At 44.9% G+C, this 12,480-nt stretch overlaps 1 protein-coding gene across 1 annotated transcript; it reads right to left on the minus strand.

Annotated features, from left to right (window-relative positions):
• Positions 1 to 768: 768 nt before the first annotated feature.
• Positions 769 to 12,197, minus strand: zgpat (zinc finger, CCCH-type with G patch domain). Its single transcript, XM_063208290.1, has 11 exons — positions 11,995 to 12,197; positions 11,172 to 11,245; positions 10,583 to 10,771; positions 10,481 to 10,522; positions 10,146 to 10,408; positions 7,551 to 7,684; positions 6,025 to 6,174; positions 5,219 to 5,341; positions 4,450 to 4,864; positions 1,331 to 2,753; positions 769 to 1,095 (listed from the first exon to the last, which is right to left on the minus strand). The coding sequence occupies exons 2-10, from the start codon at positions 11,226 to 11,228 to the stop codon at positions 2,615 to 2,617; spliced, it is 1,512 nt and encodes a 503-aa protein (XP_063064360.1). The 5' UTR covers positions 11,229 to 11,245; positions 11,995 to 12,197; the 3' UTR covers positions 769 to 1,095; positions 1,331 to 2,614.
• Positions 12,198 to 12,480: the final 283 nt, after the last annotated feature.

A 12,480-nucleotide genomic window follows, 5' to 3' on the forward strand; every position in this document is an offset into this window, starting at 1 on the left:
AAATGATTTCAAGACCCACTTGGAATAGCTTCAGGGCCCACAGTTTGAGGATCAATGCCATACACTCCAAATACCATTTGCCATCCATACAACATACACAATTTATTTTGAATAAACGTGAAGTAACACATACAAAATCTGAAGTACATTGGAATCCTATCTACCACCTTGTAAATAAAATATAATGACCGTTAAAGACCTCAAAATAATAGGTTCACATACTGTGGAATCATTTACTTCCATTTTAACGTGTAGTCAGACCGAGGTTGATAAAGGATTCACATGCTCACCTTTCACCATTAAAAAAACAGAGAAAGGCCTGTTTAGATGTACAAAAAAATCCAACAAAATGAAACTGTATGAGCATCTCACCTTTGAAGGATAATGTCAAATAATATCAAAATAAAACAGAGTTCAGAGTTATGCACACACACATGCACATCCCTTTATTTTGCAGCCTGTGTGTAAGGCCTGTGGCGTCCCAATGGCTCATGTGCTTGCACAATAGGTCAGCACCTGCGCCTGATAAAGTAAGGTCAAAGGTCAGGTTTCTCCGCAGGTCAGGGGTGCATCCCAATATGTGACCTTGCCTCCTCCACTTGCCTCCTCCACTTGCTTCTCGTCATGATGACATCACTGACAACAGCATTATATTTCAATATCTTGCAAAAGCTCAATTGTAAAGTCTTTTTCTCATTTGCAATTGGGATGGTGAATGAAAAACAGTCCCTCAAAAGTTGTTGTGGCTAGGCTGACAGCTGGGAAACTTTATCGTTTTCTCCATGGAGGAGGGGCCAGGAGGCGGGACGAGGAGACAAGCACAAGTGGAGGAGGCAAGGTCACATATTGGGATGCACCCCAGGTGTGTACCAGGGGAGGGTACAGTACACTTTGGCAGCAGGACAGATCTGGTAAAGGACGGTCCAGTTTTCCTACAGCGCAGGTGTACAGCCTCCCTGTGGAAAGGGAAGTCATGTTTGGCAGCGAGATAGGGGGCCCAGAGGTTCTTTCTAATACCCTCACGTCCTCTCTTGCGCTTGTGGCCTCGTGATGATGTTGCAAGACGTGTAACACCCACCAACATAACTTAATAACCTATAAAACAAAGGAGATACGCACTCCGCGCTTCTAAATTAACAATCCGGTGCAACCAGAGCAGGACCAAAACATAGGCAAAAAGGGAAAGAAATCTGGTGCCACACGGATGTCTATTTTCTGTAATTTATTTTTTAGTGCAGTGAGACTGTCTCACTGCACTAAAAAATAAATTACAGAAAATAGACATCCATGTGGCACCAGATTTCTTTCCCTTTTTGCATAACTTAATAACCCTGTCTACGTAATGAAAAAATGTACAGTTCAGACGCAATAGCCTGGCCAACCTAATAATTTTCTGGCAACGTAATAACTGTTGCCTTATTACATTGGCAAGAAAGTATTACGGTAGTGGGAAGGTTGAAAAGTCTTACATTTGATTTCATTTTCTCAGTTATTCCGTCTTACATTTTGTTTAATTTTCTCAGTTATTATGTTGGCCAGGCTATGACGTCTGAACTGCACATTTTTTTATTGCGTTGGTGGGAGTTACAAAGACGCCATTGACGACAACGTTTATTTCCATATCTCGCAAAAACGCAATTCATGTTATTTTCTCATTTGCAATCGAGATGCTGAATGGGGAATAGTCCCCCTAAAGATGTTGTGGCTAGTCTGACAGTGGAGAAACGTTGAGGCAGTCAGTGAAGTGCAAGGCCAGTAGTAGCAGGACGCTGTAGATGCAGCAGGATAAGTGGCCCAGGTGTGGCAAGGTGAAGTTTTGGCTGCAGGACAAAGTGTGTACTTGGGGAATGCTAACGTCAAGTTTGACAGTACAGGCCTTGCCAGAAGTTTTGTCGCCTATCCATGTTGTGAGAACAGCTAATAACCCGAAATACAATTATACACTTGGCTTCAGAAGTCGCTCATATGAAAGCTAAATAACTTCTGGCAAGGGCAGTAGAGGATAGGTATGGCTGGTTAAGAGTGGTAGCAGGGCAGGCGTGTCAGGTAAGGTGTGGTGAGGTGATTAGCTGCAAAACACTTCTGTTGGAACAGCAGAATGTTCACTAGGAATGAAGCGGTGTTGTGTCTGCAGGGTAGTCTCATACCCCTGCCCTGATTTTACAACGCCATTTGACCAGGTGGCAATTTTGGACACCAAAGGCATGCCCATTGTGTGTCATTTTGACATGGTTGCCTGGACATACACCCTGCCCTAAACCTAACAGCGAGGCCGTGGTTTTGAGCCAAATGCATACTCTTGAAGTCCAATACTGCTGCCTGGTCATCTGAGTCGAAAAGTGACACCTCGGAGCGCACTACGTACGTCTATGAAAGACATTTGTGTTGCTATGTGTGGTGACTTGAGATACGGTATGTCATCAACATTGTGTGTTTAGGACTCTGCCATTCCTGTGTGTGATGAGAAGCAGATTATTTCATTGGGTGGGAAGACATTTATGATGTTTGAGTTTGACAGAGCCTCAGTTAGGGATGTTTATGAGTATATTTGTGTGTGTGTGTGTGTGTGTGTGTGTGTGTGTGTTTGACTGTCCATCGTTCAAAGAATCAGAGGTCAAAATTCCGTCATGTTTTTGTGCGTGTCTGCCCTCTTTCGCTGTGATTGGAGCTGCTGTTCCTGAGCCTTCAGCTGGGTCAATCGCTTTTGAGCTGCCGCCAACTTCTCCTCCAGACGACCAATGACTGCAGCATCCCTGAAAACACACAAACACACAAACACACAAACACACACACACACACACACACACACACACACACACACACACACACACACACACACACACGATTAAATCAGTTATTAGACAGATAATAATCTCAAATCAGAGGGATACACACAACAGGCAGACAACTATCATACATAAACAGAAAAATACAAATACAGACTTACTAGATCCGATAAAGGCATACTAAAGTGCCAGTGATAAATGATCATAATTAACCCATTGACGCCGGTTGTTGCGTTACGCAACATTGGCCCTGACGCCGGTTGTTGCAAAACGCAACATTATTGACTTGTCAATATTATCAAGACGCATGGGAGATGCAATGCACAATATTTTGTTCAAATACACAAGAGGTGGGTGTTCTCGATTTTTTAAAGATCATGTGGCAAAAAAAAGTTTTTATTTGTCGACAAAATTGTCAAATGAAATCAACCATGCTTGCTTCTGCAGACGTGGGTTGTTTAGCCATTTCACACAGGTAAAAAGGCTGTGGTTCGCGAGACACGCTGTTACAGTGAACGTGATGTTAAGTTGAAAGGTAATGAAGAGATTTCAATCGAGGAAAGGAAATATGATTGAAGACCCTTTAGATAGAGATCAGGAGTGTGGTTTGCCGCGGCCGCATGAAGAGGTAGGCGAGTGGCTTCCAAATAGACAGTCAGTTAGATTTCCCCCCCGACGTTACCAAAAGTTCACTCCGACACTCGGGGCGATTGGCGAAGGTGCCAATATCTGAGGAAGCACGTCCTTTAGATATAGGCCTATTTCAGAATATTTTCACTGAGGAACTTACGGATATGGTGATAGCCTATTGGTGAGGCAGACAACGGTAGACATGCGGATTATAGACGCGCGGCCACACATCCAGCTCAAAGTGGAGCCCCGTCTCAAAATAGGATGAAATTGCTCATCTGTCTCTGCATAACGTTGGGAGGAATAAAACGGCCATACTCGCCGGTGGGAGAGCAAGTGGCTGTATTAGACAAATGTCCCTCGATTTGGCAGAAATGACTGCCTAATAATTATAATAATGATGATTATTATGATTTAGTTATAGTCAGCTATTGTAACAGTAGCAATAGCAAGTAGCCTAATAGCCTATAATAAATAGCTGCATCAAGCATTATCCTGACAGCACATGAAACTTGTTTCAATCATTTGATTATGAGATATGATTTTTTTAAGGAATATGTGATAGTGTTAATGCTGAATGAGCATAATCCCGTGAAAGCAGAGGATTTTACCTTTTAAATGCAATCTGTCCCATGTCCCTATGTGTTCCAGAGGCTGAGATATTGAATTTCTCATAGGAGTTTCCTACCATTTTTTCTTATCTCAAAAAACCCTCAGGCATTGGTGACCTTTTCTAAAAACGGGCTCAGGNGCCAATGGGTTAAGATAAGTAAGAACCACTAGACAAAAGTTGTGTGTGCTACAACAATTCCCAACCACTTGCTGTCTTCGCAACTGAGCAGTGTGTGTACCATCATGCCCTCTGCACCCCCACCTACCTGCCAGCTTTGCAACTGCGCAGTGCATGGCTTACCATAAGCCTCATCCCTCACACCTCATCAAAATAACCTAGACTAATGCCCCCCTGGGGGGCTGTAGAACCCCCATTGAGAAACACTGGTGTACAGTCATGTACCCCCCGGCCCCTACCCACCTGCCAGCTTTGCGGCTGAGTGAGTGCCTGATCTGCTGTATCTCCTTCTCTGTCTGTGCGATCCCCTCGGTGGCCTTGAACAGCTGCACGTTCATGGCCCGCGTGTCGCTCTTGCCCCCCCTGTAGGCATCCCGCGGCGCTGCAGAGGGGCGGGCCTGAGGCCGGGACTGGGCGGCGCCTAGCTTGGCGTTCAGGAAGTCAAAGACGTTGGGCTTCCCCTCTCCTCCACCGCCGCCACTCTTCCTCTTCAGCTTCTTCTTGGGCAAGGGGGCGGAGTCCTTGTCCTTGGGTGGGCGGGGCTTCATAGCTAATGAGCGGGCCAGTTCACCACAGCCCTCCAGTGAGGCCAAATCACCTCTGGGAATCACCATGGCTTGGACAGGTTCCACACGGCCCTCCAAGGACTTGCCCAAGCCTTATGGACACACACGCGCGCACACACACAGCGAAACCATGAAAACACACACACACACTTTCATTAAATAATTATACAAACACTATCGCTTACACCGGTTTCAAGACGGGACCATAGGGATGAACCCAGGCTTCATGGAGAGACATACACAAAGAAAAACACGAAATACATTCAGACACTAGCCCTACCGTCTACAAAATACAACAGCTCCACAATGACTCACTTGCCTCCAAAGGCTTTCGAGACAGCAATTTTACAGCAAAATATTCCATACACGCACACAGACGTCGGTATCTGCACTTAGTCAAGTACTTGCACACACAGAAAGACAACAAACACACAGAAATGTGGTACCTTTGCCCTGTTCGTATCCCATCTTCATGAGTAGTCTGGAGCCGATGCCGCGTGTGTGAATCTCCCAGCCTCCAAACTCAGCCTGGTTCACCTCCGACCAGCCCCCATCAGGGCTGTCCAACACTACACACAAGCGCACACACACACACACACGCGCGCACGCACACACACACACACACACACACACACACACACACACACACACACACACACACACACACACACACACGTGCGTGCGTGCACGCAACCCATTTTGAGATTAATGATCATTGCATTGCGGTGGCACACACACACTACAAAAAAAAGTTTTGTACAAATATCTAAAGCAATGGTTTCCAACCTTTTCCAACTTGGGGCCCCACTTGCAATTTTCCCAAATGTTTGCAGACCACTTCTGGCCCAGGGCCTATACTACAAAGCTGGTGCAGGATAAGTTAAGATTACATTAAGAGGTAAATCACCTAATACAAGAGCTTTTCTTAAGAAAATTCCAGGCCCCAGGAGTACTCCAGGCTCTTCTATTAGATGATTTACCTCTTAACTTAACCTTAACTTATCCTGAACCAGCTTTGTAGTATAGGCCCCCAATGAATAATGCAACTCAAGTAAACAGTCAGCAGCAACCCACACATATTATTTACATTTTTAGACAATGATTTCCAGGCCCGCTTGAAATACCTTTAGGGCCCAACATTTGAGAATCACTGATCTCAAGAACGTACATAACAATATGAATGAAAGGATAAAGAAACACCCAAATATAATTCCCCCCCATACACACACACACATCTCAAACATACACACACCTTTAGCGAAGGCCATGTCTGCGTCGTCATCGGAGTCTGAGGAGACGGGGTCATCGGTCCTCATGGGCGGAATCACTCCATCAGCTTCAAGCACCGCCTCCTTCAGCAACAGCGAATCATATTTCACCTTGTACACGCCATCCTTCAACTCTGGAAGCACATTGGCAGATGCATGAGTCAATCATCGGAAGCCATCAACATACACTAGCATGAATGCTCATTAGCACATGCCATTTTGGCACGAGATTTTGGTACCACCAAGTGTAAACAGACATTGTACACACTTGTTTATCTCAACTGAAACCCTTTTGGCATTAGCAACAGCTATTAACACACACACACACACACACACACACACACACACACACACACACACACACACACACACACACACACACACACACACACACACACACACACACACACACACACACACACACACGGTATCAGACTACAGGGGAACTATAACAGGGTGGGAGACGTGACGCCTTGTTTTTTCGTAACATTGGTTAAAAACCTACAAAACTGTTATTTTCCTTTAAAAAACAAATGTCAATGAAAGAAGATGTGGTACATTATGTTTCATATTAGTCTTAGATGAGAAGAAACATTTTTGTTAAGATTTATGTAAAGGTTTATATGTCAAATTTCCTGCGGTGTGACTGTAACATTAATGAAACAATATATAATAATATATATATATATATAAATTAACCAACAACATTTTGAATAATGTATGAAGCATTTGGCATGATTGCATAAATCTTAACTTTAGATTAAGATATGTGAATATGGAAAAAACTCAAGACAGTAATATTAACTACAAGTTCAATTTCGTAACACAAATTGCGTCCTGTGGGGTGACAATATGTATGTCAATGTTTGTGAATGGGCAGCTGCAAGGCCAATTATTGGAGAGTGCTGTGGAAGTTTAAGGTGACTCTTAACCTCTTAATATGTCTTCATATTGCAATCTTTCTGTCACGCAATGCTTACGTTCATTTTATGGTGTCCTGTGGTGTGACTGCTCTTATAGGAGGAAAAAAAAGTTTTTTTATTAATGAAAACACATATTAAGATTAAACACCATATCATTATCAAGTTAGCATGAGCTCAGATGTCAGTCATGTATACAAGAGGATTAAAATGGCCATAATGCATTGAATTCCCTGTGGTGTGACTCCATTTTCCTGCGGTGTGACATGCCTATGCTATGTGTTGATGCGGGACACATTTTCCCAAAAATGGCAAAAAATAAGGTGAAATTCCACAGACCACTAAGTGCTTTATTTTTTTCTATCTTTTTCCAATTTTTATCCATCATTTTTTTCAGGAATTTGAAAAACTTTTTTTTTTTTTTGCGTTACGCCCTTAAACGTCAACCACCCACTAACAAGCTGGTCCAGGAGTAAACCAGGTTAAGTGAAGAGGTATATCATCCAAAAGGAGAACCTGAAGTTTTCATTTAGTATGCCCCCCTGATCCCCAACAGTAAGCTTAAACACACAAACACACACAAAACACACCTGTGATTTTGGCGGGGTACCAGACTCCATCTTCATGCCGTGCCAGACAGGACGAGTCCTCCTTCAGGTCACTCAGATCGGCACCCACAAACTCCTTCAGCTCCGACACACACACCACCTCACCATGGGAGAACCTGCACACACACACGCACACGCAACCCCATTAGCTCCGACACACACACCACCTCACCATGGGAGAACCTGCACACACACACGCACACGCACACGCACACGCAGCCCCATTAGCTCCGACACACACACCACCTCACCATGGGAGAACCTGCACGCACACACGCACACGCACAAGCAAACACAGCACCATTAGCTCCGACACACACACCACCTCACCATGGGAGAACCTGCACGCACACACGCACACGCACAAGCAAACACAGCACCATTAGCTCCGACACACACACCACCTCACCATGGGAGAACCTGCACGCACACACGCACACGCACAAGCAAACACAGCACCATTAGCTCCGACACACACACCACCTCACCATGGGAGAACCTGCACGCACACACGCACACGCACACGCACAAGCAAACACAGCACCATTAGCTCCGACACACACACCACCTCACCATGGGAGAACCTGCACGCACACACGCACACGCACAAGCAAACACAGCTCCATTAGCTCAGACACACAGACACCACCTGTGTGACTTCAATAGACTGACATAATCAAGGATGAATGTTTAGTGATCTACTCTCTTAATTAAACGTTCTGTTTCTCCCTTAATATTGGTCTCAGATTCATGCAAATGCATTTCTGGGGTCCAGTTCTTGCCATTATAAAGCCACACCAACTTTAATTAATATCTGAGAACGTCTGAATGGAAACCTTGAAGTGTGTGTGTGTGTGTGTGTGTGTGTGTGTGTGTGTGTGTGTGTGTGTGTGTGTGTGTGTGTGTGTGTGTGTGTGTGTGTGTGTGTGTGTGTGTGTGTGTGTGTGTGTGTGTGTGTGTGTGAGTAAGTGAGTGAGGCTATGGGTATGGGTGTGCGGGTTGGTGTGGGCTACAGTATATCACGAAAGTGAATACACCCCTCACAGTTTTGCAGATTTTTGAGTATATCTTTTTATAGGAAAGCATTACAGAAATGTAACTTTGACACAATGATTAGTGACCTTTTAACAACATATTTAGGCGCTTAAATTTCTTGTTCACTCAGAAAAAAACAAAATACAGCCATTAATGTTTATGAGAGGATACACCTTTTTTGTAAAACTCACTTGTTTACCACCACACATGCTTGACACCATCTAAAGCAAATTTGTTTATCTTGGTCTCTTCAGATCACACAACATGGTTCCAGTGATTCATATCCTTGGTCTGGTCATCTCTCTTGAGACCAAGATAAACAAATTTGCTTTAGATGGTGTCAAGCATGTGTGGTGGTAAACAAGTGAGTTTTACAAAAAAGGTGTATCCTCTCATAAGCCAAGCATGGTAGTGGGACTGACATGGTTTGGGGATGCATGAATGCTGTCAACATTGGCAATGTGAAATACACCTAAAAGAAACATACATGTCAACATGCACTGTGACTACTGAAGCAGATCATGATATTCTCCATAGGATTGCATTCAAATCTCACACCAATCTATTTAAGCCAGATGCAGACTAAAAAATGTAAAAGTTCAATGCAAAGAAAGGTTGAAACGCACACTGATGACCTCCCTTGTCATCCCTTTTCATTTTGTTTCATTTCGAGACGATTTGAGCCAACATAGCCCCTTCTGTACCGGATTTTAATCTGGGGTGTACTCACTTTTGTGAGTACATGTTCAAACATTAATGGCTGTATTTTGTTTTTTTCTGAGTGAACAAGAAATTTAAGCGGTTAAATATGTTGTTAAAAGGTCACTAATCATTGTGTCAAAGTTACATTTCTGTAATGCTTTCCTATGAAAACATAAACTCAAAAATCTGCAAAACTGTGAGGGGTGTATTCACTTTCGTGATATACTGTATGTATGGAAGGGATGTATGTATGGATGTTTGGGTTGACCGGGTGTGTATGGGTGGGGGTGGGGGTGGGGGGGTGCACATGTGTGCGTGGGGAGGAATGGGTGGAGAGATAAATTAATTGATGTGGAGAAAGGAAGGCACTGTTGTTGTTTTCCAGTTTGTGTTGTAGTTCACTGTAATTCACCATGCTTTGTGCAGACTGGACGGATATCATGACAAAGTAAATAAAATTGCAACAAAAAAAAAATGTGTTGGTAGGACCCCAAAGTGACCCCATGGAAAAACCTGCAGACACATATACGCACCTCAGCAAAAACTCCTTCCATTTACACACACACACACACACACACACACACACACACACACACACACACACACACACACACACACACACACACACACACACACACACACACACACACACACACTGACACACACTGACACACACACACACACACCTCCATGAGTGAAGGTCAAGGCTGAAAGTAACCTGCTAAATCCTGACCCCTATGGCCAATGGGCTATGGGAAGACAAGACATACACACACACAGCCAAATCCTGACTCTTCTTTTCCTCAGCTTTCCATTTAAGTGATGCGCGGGTGATCTTACTTGCACTTGTCCAGGAAGCGGCACTTGTCCTCCAGGAAGTAGGGGCAGGGCTTCATGGAGCGGTGGGTGGGGTACAGGTACAGCACACGCACTCGCTCCTCCTCCTGCTCTTCAGACCCCTCCCCCTTCACCACAGGCTCCACCCCCACCACCATGGCGTTGTGGTACTCCAGTGTTCCCCACGACGTGTAGTATGGTGCCCGCACTTTACTCCCGCTCAGATAGTCCTCCCCCTCCTCCTCCTCCTCCTCTTCTTCTTCATCCTCCTTTCCTCCGCCCCCAACCGCTCCCCCTCCACCCCAAGATGACGCCTGTGCCCCCCCAGCGCCCTCCACTCCAACGAGCTCCGAGTAGAATGAGGCAAACTCATCGTCCAGCTTCGGTGTGGATCCGGTTTGTTGAACACCCCATACACTCCCCGAGTCACTGGCCTGCACCTGCGCCTGTGCGGTGTGTCCCTGCTGGCTCTCCGTAGGCGCCCCCTCCAGGCTGGCCAGTAGCTGGCTCTTGCGGAGGCTGAGCAGGCTGGACTCGGTCAGCTCCACCAGCTGCTGCAGGTCTCCCTTCAGCTGCAGAAGGTCCGCCTCCTGCTCGCCGTCAAGACCCGCCCCCAGGGCCAGCTCCACCTTATGAATCAGAAATCAACGTCAGCGTTATTGTCATCATCTTCACCTGTGCTACTAGACATGCAAAGAAACCCAATTGACATGTCCTCAGTGTCTGATGTGTAGACAGGAAAGACATTTATGTGCAAGACAGCACAACATTAGCATGGCATTCAATTACAGGACAACATTTACGTGCAATACAGAACAAACATTACAACCTTAGCGCAGAGGCTCTGTTACAACCTTATTGTCACCAAAAGGACCAAGTCTTCATCGAATACTTAAGACACTCTGCATTATCATAGCAATGTTGTAATGATGTAGTTGAGTGAATAGGCTCGTCGACAGGCCCATCAGCAGTAAGAGGCTACTAGCGCAAGACAGGACAAGCGTGAAAATGCTCAGGCACTTGCTTCACCTGCTGCAGCTGGGCGTTGTACGTCTCTATGGACGCCAGCAGCGCTCCCTCGTCCATGACTGCTCCCTACAGGTCTGGGGACGACACAACAGACAGGTTATAATATGCACACACATTGGGTATTTCTAAAAACCTAGTCTGCAGACTTCCAAGTGTGATCAGCCTAATTAGTCACGCCCAGTGATTGGATACTCACTCACAGTCATTGGATACATAGAGTTCACCAAAGAGTATCCAATCACTGTGCGTGACTAATTAGGCTGAGCACACTTGGAAGTGTGCAGACTAGGTTTTGAGAAATACCCATACATGCACACTATGTCTTCATGTACACACTTGGAAGGTTGCTGATTCGAATCCCTGTACATCCTGTGTACATAATAGGCTAAACTGTAGGCATATGTCGAATTGGATAATTACCATCCTTCCTTCCTTTTCCCTACTTACGTCTACTTGATGTTTCTATCCTACAAGCCCCTAGGTCCAGTGCATCTTTGATTTTTTTGTATATATATATGAGACTTTAAGTAGAGATAGGATAAGATTCCTCTTCCTGCAGGCCTACACTCTGTTTTGGCCAGGCCTAAACCTAACAAAAGTAGGCCTATCCAATATATGTCAAACTTTGTTTAGCATCAGGGGACAGGGATACAAAAGGCAGCGCATTCCCATCTTATAACCTTGTAACAATAACAAGATGTGTCAAAAATCTATTAAACCTAGACCTCTCCTGTGTATAGGCAACACACCTCTTTGACTGACCGTGGTCTCCAATTCACTCTCAATGGTGGTCTCTCTATGGGGAAACTATGAGTTAGCTTACCAGCAGCAGGCAGGGATTGGCACGCCACTCCAACGTAAAGAAAATAACGCCTTATTCGACCTCACACCCAGCTATGTTTATATCACGTCATATGAAAGTTTCACTTATCACATTTGCACCTCTGCTGCAGAGAAAACACTTAAATCGCGTCATCTAGGAAATGAATGTCAACAACACCGGTTAGCATGTCTTCTTCCCTACTATCTGTCTGACGCGAAGCATACAATCGCCATGCTACTGCCCCCCAATGGTGAGGAGCTTTGATATGTCTGAGGAAAGCTGTCATTGCTCAAGATAGCCAGAAGACGGCGCAACCGCACTACCATACCCAGCGCCGTATATAGAAATATAAACGGCTCTGACCATTCCAATCGTGGATTTGGCAAGTTGGATTTGTTGCATCTGTCTGATCTGAACAAGTCATAACAGTGTGGTAGGCCCTATGTGTGCAGGAGTTTAATTACAAATCTCCGGACAATGCTCTAC

This window comes from Engraulis encrasicolus, chromosome 10 (assembly GCF_034702125.1).
Source record: "Engraulis encrasicolus isolate BLACKSEA-1 chromosome 10, IST_EnEncr_1.0, whole genome shotgun sequence".
Lineage (NCBI taxonomy): Eukaryota > Metazoa > Chordata > Actinopteri > Clupeiformes > Engraulidae > Engraulis > Engraulis encrasicolus.

Bases quoted from the DNA above. Each gene is read 5' to 3' on its own strand.
- zgpat (XM_063208290.1), bottom strand. From the start codon at position 11,228: ATGGACGAGGGAGCGCTGCTGGCGTCCATAGAGACGTACAACGCCCAG. The intron at 7,685-10,145 runs GTAAGATCACCC...GTGTGTGTGCAG, and splicing joins CGCTTCCTGGACAAGTGCAA to GTTCTCCCATGGTGAGGTGG. The intron at 2,754-4,449 runs GTGGGTAGGGGC...GTGTGTTTTCAG, and splicing joins CTCAGCCGCAAAGCTGGCAG to GGATGCTGCAGTCATTGGTC.